The 27,419-nt window shown below is 52.1% G+C and overlaps 8 protein-coding genes and 1 non-coding gene across 9 annotated transcripts; 5 read left to right on the top strand and 4 right to left on the bottom strand.

Annotated features, from left to right (window-relative positions):
- Positions 1-82: 82 nt before the first annotated feature.
- Positions 83-1,114, top strand: J4E87_001524 (uncharacterized protein; the record flags this gene model as incomplete). The annotated part of the gene is made up of 4 exons (XM_049373166.1): positions 83-292; positions 344-387; positions 439-488; positions 543-1,114. The coding sequence occupies 4 exons, from the start codon at positions 83-85 to the stop codon at positions 1,112-1,114; spliced, it is 876 nt and encodes a 291-aa protein (XP_049236536.1).
- Positions 1,115-1,484: 370 nt separating this feature from the next.
- On the bottom strand, positions 1,485-2,536 carry J4E87_001523 (uncharacterized protein; the record flags this gene model as incomplete). Its single annotated transcript, XM_049373165.1, has 2 exons — positions 1,485-2,036; positions 2,090-2,536. 2 exons carry the CDS (start codon positions 2,534-2,536, stop codon positions 1,485-1,487), a joined length of 999 nt encoding a protein of 332 aa, XP_049236535.1.
- Positions 2,537-4,174: 1,638 nt separating this feature from the next.
- On the top strand, positions 4,175-5,002 carry J4E87_001522 (uncharacterized protein; the record flags this gene model as incomplete). The annotated part of the gene is made up of 1 exon (XM_049373164.1): positions 4,175-5,002. One exon carries the CDS (start codon positions 4,175-4,177, stop codon positions 5,000-5,002), a length of 828 nt encoding a protein of 275 aa, XP_049236534.1.
- A 985-nt stretch (positions 5,003-5,987) lies between these two features.
- J4E87_001521 lies at positions 5,988-6,089 on the top strand. Its single transcript has one exon. It is a non-coding gene; the product is annotated as a tRNA-Lys (tRNA).
- Positions 6,090-11,321: 5,232 nt separating this feature from the next.
- On the bottom strand, positions 11,322-11,558 carry J4E87_001520 (uncharacterized protein; the record flags this gene model as incomplete). The annotated part of the gene is made up of 1 exon (XM_049373163.1): positions 11,322-11,558. The coding sequence occupies one exon, from the start codon at positions 11,556-11,558 to the stop codon at positions 11,322-11,324; it is 237 nt and encodes a 78-aa protein (XP_049236533.1).
- Positions 11,559-18,508: 6,950 nt separating this feature from the next.
- Positions 18,509-19,526, bottom strand: J4E87_001519 (uncharacterized protein; the record flags this gene model as incomplete). Its single annotated transcript, XM_049373162.1, has 2 exons — positions 18,509-18,841; positions 18,900-19,526. 2 exons carry the CDS (start codon positions 19,524-19,526, stop codon positions 18,509-18,511), a joined length of 960 nt encoding a protein of 319 aa, XP_049236532.1.
- Positions 19,527-20,577, bottom strand: J4E87_001518 (uncharacterized protein; the record flags this gene model as incomplete). Its single annotated transcript, XM_049373161.1, has 3 exons — positions 19,527-20,233; positions 20,290-20,358; positions 20,418-20,577. 3 exons carry the CDS (start codon positions 20,575-20,577, stop codon positions 19,527-19,529), a joined length of 936 nt encoding a protein of 311 aa, XP_049236531.1.
- A 693-nt stretch (positions 20,578-21,270) lies between these two features.
- On the top strand, positions 21,271-22,551 carry J4E87_001517 (uncharacterized protein; the record flags this gene model as incomplete). Its single annotated transcript, XM_049373160.1, has 1 exon — positions 21,271-22,551. One exon carries the CDS (start codon positions 21,271-21,273, stop codon positions 22,549-22,551), a length of 1,281 nt encoding a protein of 426 aa, XP_049236530.1.
- Positions 22,552-26,127: 3,576 nt separating this feature from the next.
- Positions 26,128-26,917, top strand: J4E87_001516 (uncharacterized protein; the record flags this gene model as incomplete). The annotated part of the gene is made up of 3 exons (XM_049373159.1): positions 26,128-26,481; positions 26,533-26,685; positions 26,738-26,917. The coding sequence occupies 3 exons, from the start codon at positions 26,128-26,130 to the stop codon at positions 26,915-26,917; spliced, it is 687 nt and encodes a 228-aa protein (XP_049236529.1).
- Between the last annotated feature and the right edge of the window lie 502 nt (positions 26,918-27,419).

Raw genomic sequence — 27,419 nt, 5'->3', positions numbered from 1 at the left:
AAATCGCATTCAATCAATTGAGCGCACGAAACAAATCACAAATCAAATCCAACCGCAGAATCAACAGCGCAACTACGCAAACATGGCTCCTACCAACAACGCCGAACTCCAGATGGGCCAGGTCTTTGATGTCAAGGACAAGGTCGTTCTAGTCACCGGTGGTGGCTCTGGAATTGGTCTCATGATTACACAGACGCTTGCTGTCAACGGTGCTAAGGTTTACATTGTTGGACGGACGGAGGAGAAGCTGGAGAAGGTTGTTGAGGTGCATGGCCAGAACATTGCAGGACAGGTAAGTCTTCGACACGGTAGATTCATGAGAACCTAATCTAACAGTCGCTAGATCATCCCCATCGTCGGAGACTGCAGTACCAAGGACGGTGTATCGTACGTTGCCAACGATGTTTGATGGCGAACGGAGTACTAATTACCTCACAGCAAGATCAAGAAGGAGATCGAATCAAAAGAGAAGTGCCTCTGCGTCCTCGGTAAGCTCTCCACCACCCATTACTATCTTTTGCAACGCCAACTAACACCCCCAGTCAACAACGCCGGCATCGCCCCCGGTAAGACCGAAGTAAAAGGCTCCGCCGAAGACCTCGTCTCCAAGCTCTTCGACGGCACAACCGAGCAAGAATGGCTAGACGTCTACCAAACCAACGTCGTCGGCCCCTTCCTCATGTCCACAGCCTTCCTGCCTCTGCTCCAAAAGTCCACCGAGACACACCCCGGCTACTCCGGTACCATCATCAACATCTCCTCCATCTCCGGTCACATCAAGATTTCGCAAGGCCACTTTGCATACAACTCCAGCAAAGGCGCTGCGATACACCTCAACAAGTTGCTCGCGTCTGAGATTGCGAAGAACGGGATCAAGGTTAGGGTTAACTCCATCGCACCCGGTGTGTTCCCTTCGGAGATGACCACCCAGGAGAGCAGGGATGATAACCAGAAGAGTGAGATGCCGAAGGAGCATAAGGAGGGTCTTCCTGCGCAGAGGCCGGGTAAGGATCAGGATATGGCTGCGGCGATTTTGTTCGCTGTTGGCTGTCAGTACCTCAATGGTCAGACTGTCACTGTCGATGGTGGCTACGCGATTCAGGTTGGCAACTAAGCGCGCTTCTTTTGTTACCTTGTTCTTTTACGATACTTCTACCTTGCTCGAAGATGAGCTTTACGATGTACGATAGTTGTTATGTCGATGCTGCATAAGAATTGCATGCATATGGCTTCGCTAGCTGCGACTCAAGACTGCTCGGCCTGTGTGAGACCTGTGAGAAATAGTGACGAAGTTTAGAGGGAACGCGAAGAGGTCATCGCAGTACGTTTGAGCTGGCTGCTATAGATCAATCGCTGTCTGGAAACGACGATGGCGATATCGCGCATGACAGTAGTTGGTCCATCCCATTGATGCCCACTCATTCTTTGTGATGTATGCATACTCCCGAAGCTCTTTCCCGTCTACTCCGTACAGCCATTCTTTATCAACTAGCCATTTCAAGGTCCAGATCCACAAGCCAAGGCGCATTCCACGGCTTATACGTCACGCTCATGATACTCGCATTAACCATCAAAGTCTCCCGCCCAAACTCAACCGCCGTATCGCTACCCTCGCCGATATCAACAGTAGCCGCCCTCCTCTCCCTAGCCGCATCCTGATCAACATCCACACTCTCCACATCTTCGATATGCTCTTCGATCCTGACATCCAGCCCCCCCTTGTTATTCCACCGCACTTTCTGCGCGCCCCATCCCTCATGTATATGCCCAAAGCAATGAAGCCGGGGTTTGCAGCGTCGAGCAGCGCGCAGTAGGTGGTCGCAGCCGACGTGCTGTCCTGATGTTGTCGCGTCCATGACGCCCATGGGCGGTCCGTGGGTCATCATGACATCGATGTTGGGAAAGTCTGGAACGGGGGTTTCGGCGATGGGTTTGGCGTTCGGTGTGCATTGGTGGGGAGGGTTGTAGCGGTCTTCGTTGCGGAAGTAGGGGAAGGCGTAGTCGCAGAATTCTGGTTGGTAGGGGGACGCGTAGACCTGAACGCTGTTAGCTTCGAATGGAGTTGTCGACTGTCTAGCAATGTGCATACCCTCAGGTTGGCCCCGTTTTGAAGCTGGAATGTATGCGTTCCTTCTTCCAGGTACGTCACACCTGCTTTTCGCGCCCGCTCGCCCTTCCACATCTCTCGAGCTTTGGCGGGTAGGTCTTTGTCGTATCTGTCTCCTCTGTGCATGTATTCCCCTTTCCTAGTGTAATACTCTTCGTCCAGAGTGATGTCGTGGTTTCCAGCTATGACGAGCTTCAATCCCGCATCGATGTTTTTGAGCATATCAAGAGTCTTCTCATATTCATCCAGATGACCGATCATGGTCAGGTCGCCGCAGTGAAGAAGCACGTCTGCCTTGGGCAGTGGGGGGCGGAAGGCAGCCTCATCATGGGCGATATTATCGGAAGGAGATCTAGAGTGAGTATCTGAGATGATGAGGAAGCGTGTCTTGACACGATTAGGCGTTGTTGATGTTGATGGTGTTGTCATGGCGGAGGCTGGGAGCTTCACCTGCAAGCTTCAGTTCGCGCGTTGAGGGGTAGCGGGGTTGAGAAGCGTTGACCTCAATAAATCGCGAGTGTCTACAATCAACAAACGTACATTGTTTGTAGGCAGCAACACTACCTTCATGAATCAAAGAAACGCCCATTATGTTCCATCTTTATTATTAGTGATGGTATTCAGAACACCGCTACCATAGTCTTCGTTTGCCATGGTAGCTACAACTTCGGCTGCGAGATAACACTGCGGCTCGCTGTCAGTCTGTACACGTCTTTGACTTCTGTGGAGGAGCCTCGTGCAGGGTTACTATTCTTTACGCTGCACTCGCCAAGGTCACAGAAAAACGCGATGGCCACGAGTTGTGGATATCCTTGCCGGCTAGACTTACTACTTCGGGCCTTGCCGACAAGTATCACGCCACTCTCACGAGCTGCGCTGCCTTGCACCAACCTCAACATAGCCACATGCGCACTGTGCAGCGAAAGGGCTTCTCGACTTCTTCAGCCTCTCTCGTTAAGCCCGGGCTATTTCCCTCGGATGCCAGATTGGCGGAGATGCCCGTTGGCACACGCCGATGTCTGCGTGTGGTACCATGACAGGTGCTCGGAGAAAACCTCTACCATCATCGGGCAGCACGACCTTGGAAGGATGCAATACCAAGGAGTAAGCGAACTCACTTGTTGTATCTAGAAGCAACGCGTTCCATCCGCATGCATCCGGGAATCTACCGTCGGCAAGAATGAGGCTTTAGGGATCCTTTACTGACATTTACCTTGCGATCGGGGTACCGCAAAACATCTGCTAATAAAGCAAGCCAGTAATCATACCGTGAGGAAGCCATCCGGCATCGCAGATAGTTTATACGATCCGTCCCGAGTTAGCCGCGTACAAGCGAAAGCAAATCAGATCCTGCATCATGGCTTTGTTGAGTAGATTCTGAGACCGCAATTCGCGGCCTTGCCGGGATCAACAGGGTAAATTAGGTTGTACGCACGTAAACGAACATCGCAGTCTTTGCAATGCGGCTTCAGAGTCATATCGGAAACTCGGGATCGGAGCATGTGCGGAAACCGACTTTCGGCGTAGTGGAGCTCGTCCCGGGACTACACGAGATGCTGCTCCTACCGGACAGTGCCGATGAGGTGCTTATCGTTCGACCTTTACAGTCATTGTAAAAACTCGACCCTTTGAATGAGTAGCAGACGTTGCAGTGAAACTCGCGGAAGCGGAAGGCTTACTTAGCCGTGCCAATAAAGGTTGAGGGTAGGACGGATCCACAACTAACTTGCGATTTTGGGTTTACCGTACAGCTACTGGAAGCATCTTGACTGTACTGAGCCACTACACCGGAACCTGATCAACCTTAGTGGTGGATTCCCAGCAGGTCACGAGGACCTATTACCTACTCTGTTGGGTGTGCAGTTCTCGAATCGTCGATACAATTACGTCCTCGTATTCTTATAATACCAGGCCTTTCGTCATTCCCAGCGACACCGATACATCAACCGCCAAACAGCAACGAACACGCCCACCGATACACGAGTCGACACAGTCTGAATGAACTTTCCGAGTGATGCGCATGGAACCAAGACCGAACATACCGAACATTCTCCACCACAGAACACCATGCCGTACACCAACTACTTCGACAATCCTTACCTTGGCGGGCCAGGCCCAGACGACTCGCTCAACACCTTCTTTGACTCCGATACATTCTTCGATCAAAGCCTTACATCAGTTCAGAGTGTATCCGGTACGACATCGAAGACAGAAGAAGATTGCAATGCGACGTTTTTCAGGGCCAGCATATCGACCAGGAACAACAACCAGACTATGACGCAAACATTCAACACCATACACCCCAGTCCATTCGAGCCATACCCATTCGACTTCACCACAAACACAAGGCCACCACAACCGAACGAACCAGACTGTTTCTCCCCCACAAGCACAACGTCGCAACCCTCGTCGCACGGTGGAGACGCGCCGCAACCGCTCATATCACCATCTCTCTCCCCACACATGCTAAAGCACGAATCCCCATCCTCGCCAACCTCTGCCTCCGAATCATCCACCCCCAAACGCCCCACGAGGAAGCGGGGTCGCCCGAAGATGGACCGCAATACCACCGACAGCCAAGACCTGCCTTCTCCGACTCTAAAGTATCAGCGCTCGAAACGGTTACCGCATAATCAGGTTGAGCGCAAGTATCGAGAGGGGCTCAATTCTGAACTGGAGAGGCTGAGACAGTCGGTGCCGATATTGAGGCAGAGCGAGGAGGCTGGAGTGGTTGGGCAGCCGAAGCCGAGTAAGGCGATGATCTTGGCGAGCGCGATTGAGTATATTCAGAATATTGAGAAGGAGAGGGATGCGTTGATTGAGGAGAATGATAGGTTACGGCGAGAGCGGTTCGGAGGACCGACGCAGGGGGACTGGGATGGAATGAACTTGTGAACTTTCTTCACGGGTATTCGCTGGTGGAGTCAGGCCTTTCGGAAAGGTCACGGAATGCGGCGGCGCAAGATATGAGTCTTAGAGAGGGCGTTTGGATCTATCGCATGACCGCAAGGACTGCACTCTCGCAAGTATGACCTTCGATGTTAATCGTTCGCATAGATTGTACATTACGATGGGATTCAGCCACTCTGGTTATGACGGCGTTGTGTTAGCGAAAGATAGCTTGATAAACGTTTAGCTCTCGAATAGTAATGTAATAATAAACAGCCTAGCAACGATACATACACTAAGCTTGTATCACGAGCGTGCAATCGACAGCTTCAAGTCTTCCATGTCGCGTTAAGAACAATGGTCACTTTGAGTTGCCTGATCTAATCCTGATCCTCTCAGCTTCGCGAGATGCAAAAGTCAAGTGATATATAGCTACCATAGTGATGGTCCTTTGTTTCGTTCACTCTGTGATGACGAAACTTGTGGCGCATACCCGACGTTCTGTCAAACACAATATAGACAGGGGTATCCGTAACCTTAGCCACTATTGTTAACTTGCTCAGTTTGAATACGCAGTCAGCATGCAGCGTAGATACCATCGTCCTATATTGGCATAAAGAACTCATTAGATAGTTGTCGCAAGGCGGAGACCAAACGGCGTACATACGCGCCAAAGCTGTATATATCCTAATTTCTTCTTTCTTGGACTTCAAACATCAAAACTGTATGTTGTCTCCAGAGAGAGCTTTTGGGTAGCATCGTTGGTGCCGTTCTGGTGTTGCAACAGATTGCCTTGCTTCGTTGCGGCGTGGTTCGGCCCACTGCAGTTTTTTTCTTCTACCCCACTTCGCAGCCTAAGATGTACCACCGACACATCAGAATCAAAAACACATCTTCCTTACCCCTTCATCATGCTTTCCTAATATTGTTATAGGGATATAAGCGTGGTAATTTTCGAAACCTCCATCAAATCATCAGATTTCATCAAATCGCCCGGCTAGCTCAATCGGTAGAGCGTGAGACTCTTAGCTTTCACGTCCTAAAGACTCGATTGGTTATCTCAAGGTTGTGGGTTCGACCCCCACGTCGGGCTTTCCTTTTTGCTGGCGTCTGGTACATGGCATGTGAGGGAGGGCATGATGTGGTGGTAGTGAAGGATGTTTTTTTTGACTTTTTGGAAAATCGGCGACGATAAGAACAACGACAATGGCACAGCGACAGTTGTAGTAACACGTCGAGTACATGCAGCGCTATGCTCGCTATATGTAGTCGTCGTGTTGATTTGCTTTTGAACAAGGAGTTCTTTTTTTCATCTTGTACTAATTTGGTAAGAGCTTATCTTCACTTCAATGAACGCACCCCTTCCGTAGTATGCTCGTAGCGTCTACATGCACAAAAAGAAGACTCTCTGAAGCTAACAGCAATTTTCGATCGCTTATACTTCATGTTCGTGCGCTGTAACTTCTGATGGCATGATGTCGGAGCAGCATCCTCGCGCCAACAAGATGGAAAGCTGCTGGAATCAGTAGCCATGGGAGAAGACAAGAGGAACACAGTCTTTCGGCTCGTTGCGATAGAAGATAGATGCCGCAAAGGCAGTAACGTGCATCGATAGTTGAGATAGCTGCGGGTGAGCAAAGGCATAATCTACATCTTGATCTCTAGACGGACATAACAAGGCTTCCGTGTATCTCTTTCACAACTTGTTCTTGTCGTTTCACACATGAAGATGATATGACGCGCGGGTCTTGTACGAACAGTGCGCTGCAATAAACGCGAGCTTGCAACTACCTTTAAGCCATGAGATATGACCGAGATACACAGTACGCAATGTACGCTTCTCGGTAAGCCCTCCACGTCAATGAAAGTCTCCATCTCACAACGTCTTCTCGCATCCGATCGGTTCCCGATTATACTAGCCATGCGTGTGCACCAAGGTCTAATCACCTCAAAGTCTCACTTCAGCTCAGTACCTACGTATCTTTACTTCAAGCCTCTCCAAATCTGTACGAGACACTACGCCTACAATCCCTAGCACCATCATCAGTGACCATCCTCATCATCTTGATAGGGCACATCCCCCATGCGCATGAATACTCTCAATCACACCAAGACACCTTAGCGAATACGCATGTAAGCTACCGGCATTCTCCTAGCTCCAGACTCTGTTTCAACATCCAAACAAGCCTTTACGCATCTGTAGTGATCAGCAGGCGTACAGTAGGCAGCCAGCAGCTAGCTCAAACCTAGGGCACGCCGCACCGGTTACTGTAGCAGAGCAGCCGGTGGAAGAGCATCTAGTCTGCAACCCACATCAAGCACTATTTGACATGTACTAGTTCCGCTTGCTATTCGGACCGTCTTTCTCAGCTGTCATTTTGGAATTGTAGGCGTAAGGGAAGGTCTTTATCGGGGTTGGTTACTCCGTAGTAGAGAGACACGTAGGTGGTTAGGGGGCTACGGGGCAGTTGCGCGGATATCCGTCTTGAGGGATAAGCTAGAGGAAGGTCATCGTGGTCTTCCTATCTCGTAGTAGTCTTGCATGATGCGATGCGATGCAAGACACAGCTTCACTCTTTGTGAGTAGATATCTCGACCGACCCACTGCATCCACTGACACCGGGAAGGCCTCCATCCGCCGAAATGACTCGCATACCGTCCATCTTACCTACTCTATGGTTCAGCCATGTTATAATGGGAAGGCGCATGCACAACATAGCCCTGCCCGCCTATAGCTATGTGAACAGGCATGCAGGTACTCCACAAACCGCCAGTCCGTATATGCAACCAAAGCGTCGATGCCATAGCGCGCGGATGTAAGTTTGCGCAATAGCGCCATGCGTGAAGCCAAGAGTCTGGAGTGCAGCACGCGCTGCCTATATGTGATGACACACGAGCAGCAAAAACGCGAGAGAGGTCCGACCGCGCATGATGCGTTTGCAGCGGACCCAGCGAACAGAGTCTTTGAGTTGCTTGCCTAATGCCGGTCGTGTGTGCTGTTCATCTATACGTTCGATTGGGGCGTAGCTCGGAAATCCTGCCCGGATCGGATGGAAGGATGTTAAAGTGGACTTTAAAAGATGGACGGCTAATGCTGCAGCTGTGGCCTCGCGGCGCGGTGCAGCATGAGCGCATTGCGTGCAAGTCACGCTGCTTTGTTGGTATGCAGTTTAGATTGTTTGACAGTCGTGGTGGTTGGGTCAGAGACGCGAGGGAAAGGCTATTGGGTGGTGTGGGAAAATGTAGTGGCTGCATGCTTTCCGACTCGTTGTATGTCTCGAAAATCCGTTAGGCGTACATGGCCGCCAGGGTGGTTGCAGGCGTTTATGCTTGATGTTCGCAAAGGAGGCCTGGATCGTCGAAACCGCGTCAAAACCCAGCGGAACGGGAGGTACGGTGCGCGCTCAATGACTGACAGGAAGCACGGATAGGCGGATCTGACAGGGTTCAGTTCCGCGGCTTTACACGCGTGAATTTTCCATGAGTAACAGGCCAGTGACTCTTGCAGTTGGGTATGCGTCAGTCGAGCGATGGGGAAGGTAGCGTTCCCAACCTTGCGTGCATGTTCCTTCAGCTTTGCCCTGCAGACGCGCACGAACGCGATTGCGACACTCGTTGCAACCTTCCGTTGCAGGGGTTAGATGCCGATAACTGTCATACGGCAACGGCCGGCTTTTGCGACGCTAAGAAGCTGGCAATCGTGGTGGACTGTGATGAAAACAAGCTGGTGTGCAGACCGATGATGATGATGCTGAGGATCTGTGTGGATACAGTACTACTGCCGGAAGACATCCCGCCAGCACGCCTAACTGTGACAGGACAAACCTCTTGTGCCCCAGTATCCTGCATGGGAGAAATGCGCGATTGGATGCCTAGACACGCCTCTGAATCCTTCGAGAAACCCTGAACTTGTGTCACCAAATGATGTAACATCGTGCTGCCAGTATGTCGTTCGCGCATAGGGCTGCAGTGGCTTGCGCGTACATGTGTGTAACTTTGAATGTCTGCGCGCATGAAGTTTGCGGCTGCCGAGTGGTTCGAGAGTGTCGCTGAAACTTGTAAACGTGGTGACCACCAGCTCGAGTACGTAACTACGCTGAATTCGACTATCGTGGTCATTGCGAACTAGCGATTTTTACGCACGCCTCTCCACAGAGACCCTTGAGCCCATGCAGTAGCCGCTGCTGGGAATAAGCAGAAAAACGCACCTCTTCACATCGTGTCCACGCGCTGAGCCCACATTCTCTTTGTTCGATTTAGTCCGTACAGGCACACCTCCACATTTGTGGTAAGAGCGCCGAGAGGATTAACAACCGAGGCTTTGGCCCATGATTCAGCCAAGTGGGATCAGCAAGAACATGGTCGGAAAAGATCAAGGGTCATTCCGGAGCAAACGTCGACGGGCCTCCTACCCGGCTGTGTGGTAGCGGGGAAAAAGTCGAGTCCTGGTCCAGTAAAACTGGGAGCCAAAGGCAAAAGCAATTTCCGTTCCCTCCGCAGCCATTGTCTCATGGTCCGGAATTGAAGGAGGATTAATCACGGTCCGAGCTTTACCCAGTATCGTAGAAAAGCGACGAGAAAAAGTGGATCAACTGCCACCTTGAATGACCGAGGTTCGGGTACGTATTCCAAGTTGCATACGACAGTCTCAAGAAGTCTGGACAGGAGGCCTGGGCGTCTGCGCAATGTCCGCAGGTTTGGGCTGGGAAGCGAATTTATTCCGGGTCCTGGGATACATGCTTCGCTTGCACAAAGGTCAAACGTCATTAGGGTTTGCTGACGACGGTTGACTTTTGACTTTATCCAAGGCTCTTTTCAAGGCTGAACGACCGAAGTCATAGAACCGGTTTTATAGATCGTACCTCGTAGACGCAGGTACGAAGATGCTACGGTACGGCTAGTTGCGTGGCTTCATCTTTGCGCGTGTAATGAGGCTTCAGTGCGATGCCATTTGCTAACAGCCGGTCCGTGAACTTCATGCATCGTCTGATTGACACACAGATAGTTGTACCCATTGCATTGCTGGTATTGGCGTAGAGAAGGTATATAAAATGGGGTTGTCTAAGGATTACTGATCATGGGAGTTTCGTAAGCATGATGTAAGTGTAGGTGTTTTGGAATATTCCGTTCAACCGTAGTTTTACTTCGGAGCGCCTTGCCTTCGCCGAGCATTGCGTGTGTGCCTCAGGCCAAAGCCAAGACAGCCATGCCACCTTCCAGAACAATACTCTCATTGGTACCAGGAAGTACCATGTTCTGAACATAATTATGACTTGCAAAGTACCCGGTGGTATTTGACAAGTCGGTTTCGCATTGGTGACCCCACGGTCCCCGTGAAACCATGTGGGTAACGTATGCTTGCTGTAGTTGCGGGGACGCCATACCGTGAACGACAGAAAACAGGTGTCACAAACGTGCCGAGGTGCTCAGGTAGTGAAGTAGCGATATGTTACTATCTGGGTATCGAATTCGGCGCATATGCTTTCGAAGTATTCGGAAAGCTACATGTAGCATCTCTCTAAATGATCCTCCAATCGGCGTTGTTTGTACATGTGATAGTGGCTGTGAGATGCTGATTGGGAGTGTGAAACGAAACCGCCGAAATTGGGACATGAAGGCTGCCCAAGCAAAACCTGAATGAACCTGGAAGAATGACGCCCCGTTATGGAGTCCTTGTGAAGCTGAAAATCAAAAACTTGCAATGCTAGTAACGCCCAAGATCACTTATTGGTCCATTGGAAAAGCATGATCTCCAAACCATGTATCGTAATTCCAGTCGTGTCGCGCCTCTAACTCCGGAAATGATGATTTTGATAAGACCGCTCACATCGGAGCTGTCGCCAAAGTGTTCCCTGATCCATGCCATTGGCCACCATACAGAGTGTGAGATCGGAATTTGGAAGTTGTGGAACCGCGCGAAAGTTGTACTGTATTAACCGCTATGCGCTTGGTAGTTAACTATGCTCCGGAGTAGAATTGCGGTAGCCCTTGGTGATGGTATGCCATTGGCGGGGTCACCTCTTCTTGTACCCGGTCGAGATGTCCTGGCTCCCCATACCACTGCGCACTCATAGAACGCCCAGCTGTAGGCATTGGTGGTCCATGGTTGGGCATGGCGTCGTATGATGACCAGGGAGCCGGATAATACGAGTGGTTCGGAACAACGGGTGCAGATAATGGCGCCGCTGTGGATGCGCCTATCGTGGTCGCGTGGATTGTAGAAGGATTTGTGTCTATCGAGGTCGGATATGGATACGGAGAAGTTCTCCGGTAGTTTTCGTGTTGGATACCGAGACCTTGGCCTGGATATTGTTGCGGAAGTCCTTCAATGTTTCCGTATGACATCGAACGTGATGGTGGTTGAAACGATGGTTGCTGGCTCCAGTGGCCGTCCTGGTGACCGTATGACATGGTCGAGCTCGTACTCATCGCGGCCGGTGTATGACCACCTGAAACGTTTGATTCGCTTCCGTACGCTGAGTTTGCGGTCGAAGGTGAATTGCGCCACGTGGGGCTTTCGCCTACGGTGGATGAAGGTAGGAAACTGTTCGTTGGTGGCCATTGGGTTTCTATTGGAGGAGGATAAGGGTAAGGAGGGTGCTGTACTGGGACTTTGTTCGTCAGCGAATGCGGGCCTGAGGCAGCATTAAACCTACGGCCACTGGTGACAGAAGCATGGTGAGGATCACTGTCGTGGTCGCCATGATATCCGAAGCTTGGAGGTTGCCCGTTCGACGCAGGTCCAGAGAATGGTGTACGGAACTCCATGGCATCGCCTGAGGAGGACAAAGGGTGCCGAGGTGAAGTAGAGACAGGTGTAGCTGGTTGAACTGCACTACCCGACTTCGACGAGATAGATTGGGGCTGCGGCATATCAGGGTTATGCTCAACTGGGTAGAAGTTGCATTCCTTTTTCAGCCGAATGCAGTTGGAGCAACGGCCTGCGGGATCGTCGGGAGCTAAAAGACATCGTATCTTTCTGCGCCTGCAATGCCCTGTTCCCAACAGTCAGTGATCGAGAACGACACCAGAATGCGCTGTTTGTTCACTTACCACAAGCAACTGAGGTTCTATGGTATCCTAGCTTGTTCCTCGGTTTGTTACTTGTTGGCGACAGGTCACCAGGGTTTCCAAGTGCTAAGTGGCGCATGTGTGGAGTTGATGAGGACTTGCGGAGCTCTCCCGGTACTTTGCTCTTTGAGGAGCGTCTCTTCTTATTCGAATGTTGGTGAGGTTGGGTAGCGGGTTCCTGACCGGTCGCAGAATCATGGGCGGACTCGAGTCGATCTGTGGGGCTTGGTGTAGAGGTAGTATCGGCGGCATGGGAACGACCAAACCCAGTGTTATGGTTCGGGGGGTTGAATGACATGGCGTCCTGAAGGGGCTGTAAAAGCAACGAGTGCTCTAATCTAGCTGCCGTCTTCTTCGCGCGGCGTTCTGTACCCACAGCCATGTGAGGCGCACTCTTGTCGCAAGACCCGAATATCAAGACGCGGCAATACGTAGTGCATTGAAGGACCTGAGGGTATAAGCATTTAATGTTTAAAGTTCAACAAGGCCCCACAAAGATCCATGATGGACAGGAAGCTAAACAGTGTACATACCTGGGATGTCAAACGAGGCGACTTCTCAAACGCTGGAGCCGGCACTACAAGATCTTGCTTGCGGAGCGGTCGACGGGACACTTGCTGATCTACCGTGCCATGGGATTCTCGATCTAATCAATGCTTCGGAGGCGCACTGACAGCAGGGGCCAAGAGGTAGTAATAGTCAAGAACCAGGTAAATAACCAAGTAGCAGAAGCGATGGTGAAGCAGTTGCGCACCGACAGTGACAGCTCAAGGCAGCTAGTCGTTACCACGGCCGTTCGTTAGCGGGGGCGCATTGCAATCTTCAGGACAACAGGCGCCAAAAGCAAAAGCCTGCATACATACGAAAAGAAGTAGGGACCGAATATAGAAATTTAGACGACGCTGTTTGGTTGAACAAGTGGATGATTAAAAGTGGCGAAGTATATCCACGCTACTACGCAACCGGACTGCTGCGTTGGAGCGCCTCTTCGCACCAGAGGATTTCACAGGGTTCATCAATCCTCCTTCCTCACAAGCACAAGATCATCTTCTAGAGGCCAAGCGACCAGGTTGCTGTTGGTGGGCCCGCTTGGACCAAGTGATGTGCGGGATGGATGGGTGTGCAGGCCAGCAAAGTCCGAGCGTCATGACTTTGATGGCTCGGACCCTTCGCACAGTCGCTGTTTGGGATGCTTTGCCTGTCACGTCTCGACGGTGGGATGCGATGACAGCCAGCGGTAGCCGCCTAGCGTCAGCGGCGGCGCGATCCACTTGCATCGTCTTGTGTGAAAGCCTAGTCAAGCCACCGTGTGGATGGCCTTGGATTGGTGAAGAGACGAATGTAATGTCTTGCCTGACCCCGATTTCTGGTACGTATGTAAGGGGCCTATACAAGGCAGTATGCTAAGGAGTATGCAAGCTGTGAGGTTAATTTAGCATGGCTCTGTGCGTATGAACGTCGCCGGGGAAGCGTGGTTGAGCCAGGGTGAGATTCAACAGTGTCCGGATCTAAGATGATGAGGACGGCGATAAAGGCCTCAATGGAGACAGGGCCGAAGTGCCTGAGCGAGAGAGCTGACGCAGACTGGAGACTGGTAGGGTTTGGTTTGCGCAGCTGAGGGCCCAATACGCAGACGTCGTGACGTGACCGCCCAGTAGCGAAAGCCCGCTGCGATGATCCCCCGATGCTCGCGGTCGTTGGAGAGGTCTCGAAGGGTGGTGCAGGGATGACGCCGACGTGAACTGCTGGCGCTGTCATGGTATGCTATCCTGCGACAAATTGGCTGCGAAGGCGCGTCCTTCTCCACAGTGTTCATCTCGCTAGCAAGGCCCTGGCAAAGGCTCGACTAATCTCCACTCGCGTCATCGCGATTGAGGATAATCAGCGATTCCACAGTTGCGTTGCACAAGCGTGGTCAAGCGAGCATGTCACTGGCCAAGCTGGATTGCAGTACGTGATGGCCGCCGGTCGTCGGTTAATGCGCATGAGGCCTGACCCAGCGCTCTGGCTACGGTCGCTGCATGACTTGCACACCAATAGTACGGGCGTTGTCCAAGACAGGCGATTGCACGTGGAAGACCGATCTGATACAAAAGCACTTCGGGCCTATTAATTCGTCTCGAATTTTCGGTGGTCAGACGGTTTCCAGCAGGCTTGCTATTTCCCGACGGCACCTGCGCAGCGTCTCCCCCCACCGGTCCGTAGTGGCGCGTCTATGGTGAGGCGTAGGATATTTCTTTTTCCCAGTACGCCTCCGCCGCCCAAGAAGCAGGGAAAGCTATCCCACGTTCTCCATTTTTCTTGTCTTCCATGTGTCCGCTACTCATCGTGTTCGCGCGGTCAGCACTGCATCCTGCCGGTGCCGACAGCCTGTGTTAGCTTTGCACGTCATTGGAGGGTAATATCGATTTGACGCTTTTAGACCAGGTCGTCGGTAATAATGCCCTCCGATTCTCCAGCCCTTAGGCCTGAGGATGCCAGTCGCCTTGGTCGTGCGCAGAGTTCAGTCATGTATTCTGGCTAAATTGTTCGCGGTAGTGTAGTGTATCTGAAACGTACCGGACATCAACCGATCGATTTGGCGGAGGGCCGGCTATCAAGAAGTCGGGGATAACATGGTGATCAGTAGTTGGTGTTTGCGCCGCTGCACAGGCGAACGGCGCTTCATCCGTTCGTGAACGCTCGTGCGAGGCTTGCATCGTGCCTTCCCCTCGCTAGTCTTGGCTCGCTTAATCGCAACTTCCACCCTGGGACTTTGCGGTGCGCGCCTGCCAATTGCAGTGCCATGCTGCGCACAGATAGCAAGAGCTCCAAAACCCCGCGCGTCCTTCACCTCGACCACGACCGCGCCCTGATTGGCCCTGGTGACATGCGCCGGCGGCGCGATATCAAGCTCCACCACCTCATCGTCTCTTCCCACCGTCCTCACGATACAGGCCAGCACTCCTCGACACTACTGCTAGCCTCTCATAGTAGGTGGCAGCGGACATGACCGACATTACCACCTCGTTATCCAAGCACGAGTACCAACATCGCAGGGCCGTATCAATGTTGCGCAGCTCTGGTACTTCCTGCCTATAGTAGCGACTACACAGTGCCCCCACGTTGGGGTTGGGCCATGAATGTCAGCATTGCAACCCCACTTGTCTCACTACATCGACAATCATTGTACTGCGGCATCTCCGGGACTCTTGGAGAAGGGTGTACGACTATGGCTGCATCACAGCCCTGCAGTCTGCGCCACGGCGACACAGTGGTGCAACCTCCATCTGGTCTGGCTTCACCGAGGTAACAAAGACACAGATGCCGGGCGTATAGCAGATCCTTCGCCAGCTCAAACGATACGCCAGGCCCGCCAGACTGGACATGTCACATCGCAGAATACATTCCCACCTTCTATGTGGGTTCTTCGTTCAATGCTCGATTCGACGCTAGCGACTATCACGTCCTGCGCCTTAGCCATATGAGCAACTATCGACACCACGGCAGTTCTTTCGCATGATACAGTCACTGATCCTTGCGCATATGCAACGTCTTCGTTCTTATGCAACGACAACGCACCGTACTCCGTATACCGGCGAATTGCTTTGGAAGCATACGCGAGACCGTTCCCGGCTATGTGGTCTCCGCACTCGCTTTCTCAAGAGCTAGTTACGGGCAGATGCTCGGATATAAGCTAGTCGTACAACCACACCTGAGACTGCTCATCGTCTAGAGGGAAAAGCATCTCCAAGAGTAAGGGCGCCTTGGTCAAACCTTGAGTAGGCCACTGAAGGTTAGGAAGTTCATGATACTGACCGTCGCTGCCCGAAGCCTGGGTGTGGTTGCGCTCGAGCTCAAACGACCAATCGCATCACTTTGAATTACACCAGCACATCGTTGAGATGAACGTTTTCCCCTACTTTGAGTTTGCTGAGGCCCTCACACCACTTCTCAACACCAAGCCCATCTTAGCTTGGCAGTCACCACGTTTCCTAGCGCATCTCGAACGTCCAGTCTTGTCGCCACGCTGTCTGCCCGACATGGCGGAGCCCCATACCGAACCTCTGGAGATCAGCATCACGTTGGCTAGTGTCCGCTTTGGTAAACTCAGTGGGTGATCTTCAGGAGAGCGAACGCGACACGTTGACAGCCGCGCAACACCTCGCCTATAATTCACGAAAATAACGCCGGCCGCATACTTCTAGACGCGCTTCGACGTTGGCACAGTTCCTCAGCGTCCGCTATCAACAGCCGGACTCTAAAGCTCTGCATTATGATCGACCAGAAAGCTACGGAGCCATCTCCGCTCAGCTGTCATGGTCGATCACGTCTTGGCCGAGCCTCCGTCGAATTGCTCGCCTTATGGTTAAAGTTCGATTGCTTCGGGGACACCTTTCCTATTTTATATAGAAAGCCGGTATACTAAAGTCTTTATTCTAGCGGGCACGCAGCCTCACTTGCTGACAGGGCCTTCGAACCCTAGGAATACGGTTCTTCTCCAACTAATCATTCGATTTCTACGTCATATGTCCCCGACGGCAGCTGCGACGGAGTTATCCGCGACACTTTGCGAGAATAAAATTCCGCCCCGTCGCCTGAACCATACTATGTTATCAATGTTGGAGATAGTATGGTTCACTTCGTACAACGGACGCATCTCGAATCGAAAAGCCGATTCGAGCTATCGGTCCTTCGTCATGTTGCGCTGGTTTCACAATTCTACTTAGCTAGAGTGCAGTAGTACTAGAAGCGTGAAATGGCAAGTCCCGTTCGCTAACCACGCACCATGCACGACTCGGCAGGTATCCTCATGGACCCTGAATCGCTGGTCGTCTGTTTCTTCGAACATCGTCTTACTCCGGCGACCAAATGCTCAGCAGTGACGATATTGATCAAGGATGCTGAGGGTATCACCAGAACCATTCACCCATCGGCTTTGTTCGGGAGATTTGCCCGTGCCACCGGTAGAGATTCCGATCCGATACGCGGCAGTTCTCATCGGACTCGCATCCGAGAGCCATGATTCGCCCAAATTACCGCATTCAGTATCGTACAGATCTAGTCGCGAAATCCATCGATGTGTGCTGCGCTCGACAGGCCCCACAAGTGACCACATCCATCGCGTGGGCATGTCTTTGTCCTGGTTTCTAAATGCGATGCAAAACCTGGTAATACCTGCATCGACTATCACGCCACCAATCTCACTCACTGCCCACGGCAATCTCCACGCACAACAGGTTGAGATCTTACAGGCGGGACGTCCCCCGAGCGATCGAGGGTGTGAAATCGCTGCTAACGATCTTCACGCATGGAACCCAAATGCGGGGTTCCACTAGTCAGCGCACCCCCTTGAACAACTAGGTCGGATCACCAAAACCTCAAATCGTCGGGACTTTAGTTCCGCATCAGGATCTCTGCTCGCCTTGCTGCCAAGTGTACACGTTGCCGGGAGGCTCTATACCCGGGATCGCGCTGGTATGAAAAAGGAAACATGATGCAGCCACGATAGTCTACGCGTGGGTTAGCCATTACAACCTAAACTCGTCTACGCGTCTTACTACCAGGGTGCGTGACCATGACTTGTAGATTAGGAATCTACAAACCAAACCATCTCTTACGACTACAATATTACAGTGCAAAACTAGGTTTTCCGGCTTCCCCACCCCCTGGATCATCCCATCCACGCTTGCCCCACGAGCACCACATGGATAGTTCAGCATCCGAAAATCCGCAGCACAAACTACGCTCGACACCCTGCCCTTGCTGAATCATCTTATTCTCAGAAAATAGCATCGGTTCTGTTGTCTACAACGGGTACTATGTCCGTTTACCAAACGCGTGGGAACCCAGGTGATATATACACTTTGGACATTACTCGGGGTCGCTATCGTTCTCAGATAGAGTGCTCACGAAAACCTAATGGTGATCCGTGAGAAACCTTTAATCTTTGGGCATACGCAGCCCAAAGCACTGCCGACGAGAACTGTGCGAATAATGCAGTGGTCATCGATGGGGCTCTCCAGTGTACTCCTTCGCACCCATATCTCCGTTGAAGGATTCTTCCCCCAGTTGCGATTTGCGATTTGCGATCAGATCAAGATCCACGGCGATTTCGACCGCTCCTATCGCTTTACTTCAGGATGCGATCCTTTCATCCTTCGATTTTGCCAGGGCAGTAACGCCGCAGCCGATACAGGTGGTGCCGCATGCGGCAAATCGGCAGTAGACATCAAGTGTATGGTCCGCTGTCGGCTGCCCTGGCATAACATTCGTCTCGACCGTCTGTCACACATCGACACTCATTCGAAAAACACCTTGACGCGCACCACATCCACAGAATCTTCGTTGACTAATTTTCGACTGAGATAAATATTCTTGTTCGTTTGGGTCCTACACAGATTTTCCCGGAACACACTCTTAATCTCATCCCTCCATCAACTTCCTTCCTGCCTTCCTTCCTCAATGAAACTTTGCACTAACACCCCCGTACCTCACCCCATCAACCTTCAGTTCGAACACCAACCCCGCACTCTCACACCGCATATCCAGCGTAAAATCCAGATTATCAAACTCCACCCCCTTCGTCGTCGTCAATCGCGTAAACAAGCTCTTCGGCACCGTGTTCAAGTCCGTGGTCAGTGTGCAGACATTGATAAGACCCTTCTTAAAGGAGTCGGGCGCTGTGTCCGCGTCGCAGGCTATGAGGTCGTCTTCTACAATGAGGGATTGACCAGGCCGGAAGTTGCGCGTGTAGTGGAAGGATATAGGTCGGTTTTCGGAGACTTGTGCGCCCTGTGTGGGAGGTTAGTATGTTGTGTTATATCATGGAGAAGGTGAGGGGGGTGTTTACCTTTGCGATGTGCCATTGCATCCGGTCGGACACCATCCATCGCTCCCAGAGCGGACTCCAATATCGGTCGGATATGGGATGCTTCGCCTCGTCGAAGACTGTCGCGTAGCTCGTGCCATAGTGCCAGCGACTTCGTCTGCTGATAACCATATTGCCTTCTAGCCCGCGGAGTACTGCGCCTCGCACCACTGCTGTCCACGCATGTATCGGGTGGTATATCTCGACTGCCTGTGAGGCATTCAATGCGACCGCGTGCGTTGGTCTTTCGGTATAGGGAGGTGGAGGTGCGCTGTTGAAGTGGGACTTCATCCGACCGTAGAGGTAATTGCTCTGCCCGAAGCCTCCCACCAGGACGATTCCGCATACCAGACCTCCCTTCGCTCTTATGCTGTGGACTTGACCTTCCACCAGATCTATAACTTCTTGGACTACCGGATCGAATAGTTCCTTGACTTGCTCCGCACTCATGACAAGGAACCCAGAGTCAAGCCCCGCTTCCTCGTCGTCCGGTAATCCTGGGAAGGGTATGTTGACCTCATTGTGTTCCTCCTCATTGAAGTTGCGCTTGACGAACTCCTCAAAGTACTTCAACCCCATATTCCATGTCTTCATCTTCTTCTCGCGCATTCAGTTATAGCGTTCTGCACCAATACGCTGCTTGACATGTTCTTCGAAACGATAGTTGATGAACGTCGACCCGCAAAGGCCGCCAGTCCCAACTGCTGATTCCTCGACGCGAAGAGGATGCAGCTGGGTGATCTTGTAGGCTATCAAGTCAACGGTGCCACCACCAGCATCGCAAACGACGAAGTTGTCGCCGATCTTCAGATGATTCGGTTGTATCGCCTTTAGAGTATATACCGCCGCAGCCTCCGGTTCTGATATAAGCTTCAGCTCGTGCCTGTTGCCCATACCAGCTTTCTCCGCAGCCTTCAACGTCGCATCCTTTGCAGAGTCTGACCACACAGCAGGTACTGTCAAGACAAACTCAACCTTGGTCAAGCTGATGAATGTCTCTCCGTATCTCTTTGTCAAGGTCTCCATTGTATGTTTGTATATCTGCGACAGATAGTCCGAGACCGCTTCCATGACCGTCTTTTCGAACTTGCGCAATTGCGCGGCGGTTTCAAGCGGCGATACGAAATGCGGTAGCTTCTGATTCCTGTCGAGGAACAGCTTTATACACCGGAGACGCGTCTCCTCGGGCTTGAACTGGAACCCCCATTTTATGTTCTGCGTAGGTTTGGCGGGCGCATCGAGCGAGGAGACCGAGCCGTTACGGGGGGATGGTTCGCTGTAACCGATTTCGGTGGGGACTTTGTCGGACGTGATACCTGCGCGTACATGTCAGTTCGTGGACGCGCCTCCGGTCAACCCAAGTACAACATACCGTTCCCGCCAGGCCACGTCTTGATGATGTCAATGTCGTCAGGGGTCGCACTGTAAACGGCAGCCACACCTATCGAGCTTCAGCGTCCAATCGTATCGGTCGCATATCGTGGAATAGTTGCTACCAACCGCTGTAGGTGGTTCCAAAGTCTACACCGACGACCAACCTATCCTTCGTGGTACTACCCACTTCAGGTACGCTGCCTATGTCGATTGTCGCATTGCTCCCCGGATTGAAAGTATACGGAATGCTACTTCCTCGATTGGGAAACGTGTGGTTCATGGCCATTCTTCGGTGTGTTGATCTTTGTTGTTTACAATGCCGGCTTCGGCAGATCGCGTGGCTGTCGCGTGGGTCGGACCGCGGGGCTGAATCCTACGAAAAGCACAAGAGTATCATGGGCGTGGACGTGGATACGGGGAAGACGTTGAGGTCATGAGTGTGTCTGCCTGAAGGACATGCGAATGATTCAGGCACCGGCGGAAACCTTGCGCGGTGTGATGTCGAAGCCTAGGAACGGCGCGCGCTACCCACAGCTGTAGGAGTCGCCCAGCTGCGGGCCCTGGTTGGTGATCGTCAGCTCGCGCAAGGCTGCAGGATTCAGCTCGCCCAGGCACGCTCGTGTCGTCCCACGTGAAGCCATCCGATGGTGATATTCTTCGAGAGGGGTGTGGAGGTTTGGGTCTTCGACGCCCGCTTTGAAGTTGGTTCCGATGCGCCCCTAGGTCGGAACGCGCCCGGTCCCAGCTATGACCGAACGAAAGAGTTCTGGCAAGCCTCAGCTCTTCTACCGCACGGTCTTAACATGTATTGATATACCCAGAATCTACCCACCGCCTCAGCGTGAAGCGTGGTACCAGACTCATCTCGAGATCAACGAAGCCCTCCGCCAACAACGTCGTTACCCCGCCGAAAGCTGCCGTAGCCGCTCCCAATGCGAGGAAAGACGAAGTACATCGACGCCGATACCCCTTCAATGATATGCTGAAGCGCAAAAGCGAAGGTGCGGTAGATCGCGAGAGAGACACTGCACCTTCAGGGCCTAGCAATGAGCTTTACAGCAAGTCGAAAATGGCGTCATCGGGCGATGATGCCGTAGACGCGCGCATGGCACACAGAATCGCGGACCTGGAAAGAGCTCTCGCGATTGCGAAGGAGGAACAGAACTTGGCCAGGGAGGAACTTTCGAAAGTGAAACAATACAGGGAAGCAGATGAACATGCGATTGAGGAACTGAGGGCGCGACTCATCGAATCGGGCTCTAATGCGAATAGAGTCCCACCAGCACAGCTCGACGAACGATTCCCGTCGCACGATGAACCGTACCAACACCGCCTCGAGCGACCACAGCCGAACGGCGAAGCAGACGACCTACGCCTACGCCTCCACGCCGCCGAGAAGGAATCACAAGAGAGGCTCCAGCAACTTCTCGCACTGAAGTCAAGCATATCCTCGCTCACGCGCATGGAATCACAGATAACGGACAGCGAGCTGGCAGCATCGTTCTCACAACTTGCGAATCGCGTGCGGGAATGGACTGTGTCGAACTTCAGGCGATCGAAGTTAAATCTCGACAGCCTTCCGAAGGAGACGGAGGAAGTTCTTAGCGCGTTGAACCCGCTGTATAGTGTCAATATTCGGAGTACGGATAAGCTTGCGCTGTATCAGGCTATTGTATCGAATTCGCTCATGCAGATCTTCGATGCTCCTGTTGTGTTTGGGCTACCTAGTACAGGTCCTTTCGCTACCTTGCGACCACTCGCAGAGCACACCCGGCATCTTGGTACCACGTATCGAGAATGGGTGCGTGCTACGGTGCAGATACTTGAACGCAGCGAAGCGAAGCGAGATGTCGATACCGAAAGAGTAGCCTCATTACACCGCCTCACCGGAGAGGTCAGCCACATACTCTTCACACTAACATCTGTGAGCCTTCCGCCGCACGCCCAGTCCGTCCTCACCGGAATCTTGAAAGACGCCGCGAGTCTGCAACGTACATTGGCTTTGCAGAAGGCACGCTACCAGTTGCTCTTCTTCCGCTGCCAAGATGCGAGTATGCAGTTCGATGACCGCACGATGGAAGCTGTCAATGACGTTGATCCTGCTGTAGAGGATGGTACTGATATGGATGTGGATCGGAGATTCCTGTTCTGCGCATTCCCGGGTCTGGTCAAGTGGGGTGATGAGTGGGGAGAGCATGCTGAGATGAGTAATGTCTTGTTGAAAGCGAGGGTGTGCTCTGGTGTGAATGGAGCGCTATAATAGGGTCCATTGAGAGCTTACACCGAAACTCAGCGATTCAAGAAACAAATGCAGTGGAGTGTTGCCTTTACTGGGTTCGTAACCGAGTTCCTCTTCATCCAAGCACAACATCGATGAGCTCCCTGTCCGCAGCTTCCCATGCCGGTTTGGTGATGTGACCAAGATTTTTCCTGTAAGCGACACCATCTATCCATTCGATCCAAAGAACGTTGTAGAAGTCTGAATGTCGCGGGAAATACTTCCGTAAGTAGGATATCTCACCGTCCCTAACACTACCTCCTACGCGACTAGTAGATATTGCAATCACTTCAACCCTCCTGTTATTCCCGGTTGGTTCAGGTACGTCTCCTCTTTCCATCAGTACACCTGAGCTCAACCCATCCGCATCATGGATACGCGTCAGATCGCAATCTCTATCAGATTCCAGCCTGACTAGGTGGAAAAAGGCGTGTTCAGTCTGGCAGGTGATTTTACTCGAGACCGGCATTGGTATTGTAACCGCAAGTGATGTGTCGACCAGTGGAATCGGGAAATAGAACCACTCCCTTGGGGCATATGGCGTGACGTACTTGATTATCGTCCGCTCGCTAGACCTGCGAGGAATCCGACTCCATCCCGGAGGGGGCGTACTCTCACTGTCTTCAGCGAAACTCCGGTACTTGTGATAATTGCTCTCAATAGGGATATGAGCTCCTCCTGCGCCTGTATAGAACCATCGGACCAGCGGATCTACAACCACTCCGTGGTAAGCCGTACCATCACTGAACCCTGTTGAGGGAAAAGCATTCCAAAAAGGATGTTGGCAGTACCCATTTCCGCCACGCCAGTGCATCCAAGACCAGCTCGGGGGCCGGATGCTCTCATGAGACGTCTCATTGATCTTCCGTTTCGAATAACCATGACGTGTCCACAGAAGAGCTACGTCAAAATATAAAACGGGGAGACCATATAAAAACCCTCCGGGGAAAACCTTTGTCCACATTGATACAATGCCAGAAAATGCTGGAACTACATCGGAGTCATAGGTGAATTCTCGTGGAGCATAACTCCCGACGTGCGCCGTGTATCGCCTGAAGTCTGGCCAAGTCAAAGTGGACAACTCTTTCTGCCTACGCGCCTTGACATCTTCAGATTTCCCTGTTTGTGAACCATCTGTGTCTGGCCAAAAAGCTCGGTGACAATTCCAGGAAACGTGAAATTCTTCTGCAAAGTCTCCGTGTTCTCTCACAGATTTGTAGAAATAAACTACGCGTGCCGCAAAGATTTGTTCTTGGAAGGTCCTAAGTCAAGACACGCAAATGATCAGTACGAACCGTTTGACCATGAGCCGTGTTGTAATTTACTTACCATCCTCGACGCTCCCATGTGGTTCGACCGCTTCTATACGTAGGTGGATGGTCATTGGGATTGCTGCGCATCAACTGATCGAGATCGTCAGCCAGCCCAGAGTCCGCCGTCTCGCCGGCCCGAGCAACAAGAGTCAGAAACGAATTTGCATATATCTCCGCCATATGCTCGATCTCGGTGTTCTTGTGTTGCTGGTCATCCTGGATAATACAAAGCTGATCAATGAATATATATCGTTCATCGAGCAGCTGCGTAACTTCCAAAGCTTGACGTATTGTCTTTGGTAAGCCAGCTTCATGCTCACTGAGGCTTCCATACTGTCTCAATTGCTCGATGGTGTCCGTAGAAAGCTGTAGTGTTTGTACTCCACCCCATACATAGCTCAGTGTAAGATAACGGTCGGCAATGCTGCCCTCGACTATACATACATCCACAACATCGATCAGCCACGTAGGCCATGTAGTTGCGTCTGCCTTGGATGGAACGCAAGGAGGGTCGCAGTGCGACTTGTTGCAGGCTTTGATCCAGCTCTTCATGATATCAAGTCGCGTCTCTGCGTCGACAGCAAGCTTCCTCTGATCGTTGTCCTCACTTGAATGCTCGAAGAGGTCGGCCCAGGCTGGACTATACGCAGTAGTAATAGCGTCATCGCATTTGTAAGTCGGTTCCGGGACGTTCTCGATAGTGCCCTCTTGTGATGACATGGTGAAAGTCGTGTTATCCTGCTGTACGGACTCAAAATGGACGAGAGGTGATATGCGCAGCAAACGCGAGGTCAGACCTTGCACTTTGACTGCGCCGCACGACTACATGCCCCGCACTCTTCCTAAAAGCCCCCATTGCACAGAACCGACAGGCTTGCCAAATGAAGACATGGATCAAGAACTCGTCGAAACTTCGTGAACGTCATTACGATTTCTCAATACACTTTCTTCGCCTGCAGAGGTTGGTAGATCATGCGCTCCAAGGTTCTGTTGCAGCACTGTGCGTTCTTTTGAAGCAACAACGCCTTTTCGTGGGCGGAGCCACGAGAGAAACCAGCGCACATTCAGTATTGTGTTGCTAATATATCGGACATAACCTTGTAGTCGTTGTTGATAGTTGAGTACAGGGGCGCAACGATTTACGACGTATCTAGCGTAGCGTGATGACGGAGCTAAATCGTGAGGATGTCGTGATGACGTCACACCTGGGCAGGCACGATTGTACCTAGCCCTGGAGGTCTCTCACAAACCTTCATTTTCACGCAAATTCATGTGCAGCCATGTCGTACGTTCTCGCCCTCCAGAAGTAGTCTATGCGCATGCAGAGTAAGTCTTCGAGCTACACATGCACTGATTAGTGATAGGTCTGTCAGTGACGGAAACGCGGCGGTCGGACAGACCCACCCTATATTTGTTTCATTATCAGGAGAACCAGTAGTCGCTACGCCCAACCAGACCGCCATTGAAGTCGCCTTCAAGTTGCACTAGAACGGCCTTGTCTCCTTTCAATGATGTTGAGTAATCTTTGAGCACCGGCAGAATTGGGGAGGGGCAGTGAGTGCCACCTCGCTACTATCGACGTTCTTGACCCTATACACAACATTGGCACTCTCTACGCACATCCGGAGGCTATGCTTCTTCCAACCTCAGGTACGCCATGTTAGCGCTGAGGCTCCGAGAAACAAGCATTTTACCCCGGATTTCCAAGGTGCCAACCCAAGCTTTTCCTCGAGCTGCCTTTTAGCCAGAACGGTTCGGCTCCACGCCGGTACACCATCTGACCACGCGGCCGTAACGCCATCCATCTATCCAGCGCGCGATGTGCCGAAGGCACTATACGTTGCAGCTCTCTACTCGCTCGCTTGCTCGCTTTTCCCCCGAAGACACTGGGATTCATATGTACCCCAGACGAGCTCGGCTTGGTTCTGCATGAAATGGACGTGGAGCTACGGCAATAACCCCTGTCGGATCTTCGTCACAGGACGGCGTGACTTACTCAGATAAATTGCGAGGACGGATGAAAGGACCATCTGTGCACCAGGAGAACGCAAACCAGTATCCTGTACCCCACCGCCACGCTATGGTGTATAGTCAAGGCAGGCTGATTCTGCCTAAAGGACTGCTACTATGGCCAGGTGAAACTGGTCTTTATAAACACTTCTCCCGTTGCCCAGACTTGATCATCACGATTCCTTGACATCTCATCTCCATCCGAAGCAAAGTACCCACTTATCCAAACGTCAACATGAAGTTCGCCGCCGCAACAGCTCTCTTTGCAGGTCTCGCCGCCGCCGGCCCTGTTGAGCTTGTCGAGCGCCAGAGTTGCCCCAAGGTCTACATCTTCGGAGCTCGTGAGACCACCCTGCCTCAAAGCAATGGCTACGGTACCGCCGCCGGGCTCGTAAACTCCGTCAAGAGCGCCTACCCCGGTGCAGGATCCGAGGCCATCGTATACCCAGCTTGCGGTGGAGGATCTGCCTGCGGAGGCATTTCCTACGACAACTCTGCTTCCCAGGGAACTGCAGCCGTTGTCAAGGCTGTTACTGCCTACAACCAAAAGTGCCCTGACACTCAGATCGTCCTCATTGGATACTCTCAGGTATGGATGATGCCATAGAATCCAAGAAAGCCAAGTACTAACGGCCCGCAGGGAGGTCAGATCATGGACAACGCCGTCTGTGGCGGCGCAGGTTCCACATTGACCGGCACCGCCCTGGCAGCCGTCAAGGCCGCAATCTTCATGGGTGACCCCCACAACCGTAACGGTCTCCCCTACAACGTCGGTACCTGCAAGGCCCAAGGCGTAAGTTTACCCTTCCCTCATCCACAGTTACTTTTACTAACATCTACTTCAGTTCGCCGCCCGCCCCTCAGGATTCTCCTGCTCGCCCGCCAGCACCAGCATCATCCAGAGCTACTGCGACTCCCAGGACCCATACTGCTGCAACGGAAACGACGCCAACCACCACCAGCAGTACGTCAGCATCTACGGAAACCAGGCCCTCACCTTCATCAAGAGCAAGCTCACTGCTTAGACGTGTCTTGCATGCGAAGAGGAGGGAAGGAAAAATGGTCGGCACCTACTGTAGGTGTGACACTTCGATGTAAATATGAATCAAATGAACATCTATATGCTACACGATGAAGGGTTACTTACTCCACTGCAACCAATCGTCACTGTGTTTGCTTTTCTTAATTTCTTCTCCCAACACCCAACCGGGCAGATCAGATAGTCTTTGTTTCCCAATGTCACCAGCCTCTTCAACCGTCATGTCCAAACCGATCTCTCTACTCCACTTCAGAACATTCTGCATGTGCGCCGCAGTTATTTTTAAAAGGCTCTTGTTACCCGCGCTTAGAGTGGGATGTTTCGCTCGGTCGGATGTCTCGATGATGCTGCCGTTAGCATCTCTACCGAGGCATATGCGCTGGAACCTAAGGACTGCTTTGTAGAGCTCCTCGATTGCGAAGTTATCTGTGAAAGTTTTGGGGTCATTTTCAACTATGCGAGAGGACATTGTGAAGTAAACGGTGATG

Source organism: Alternaria ethzedia (genome assembly GCF_023757985.1).
Source record: "Alternaria ethzedia strain BMP 0044 chromosome Unknown scaffold_3, whole genome shotgun sequence".
NCBI classification, from domain to species: domain Eukaryota; kingdom Fungi; phylum Ascomycota; class Dothideomycetes; order Pleosporales; family Pleosporaceae; genus Alternaria; species Alternaria ethzedia.
The sequence above is the reverse complement of the archived record's forward strand: the minus strand, read 5'-3'. Positions and strand labels throughout refer to the sequence as shown.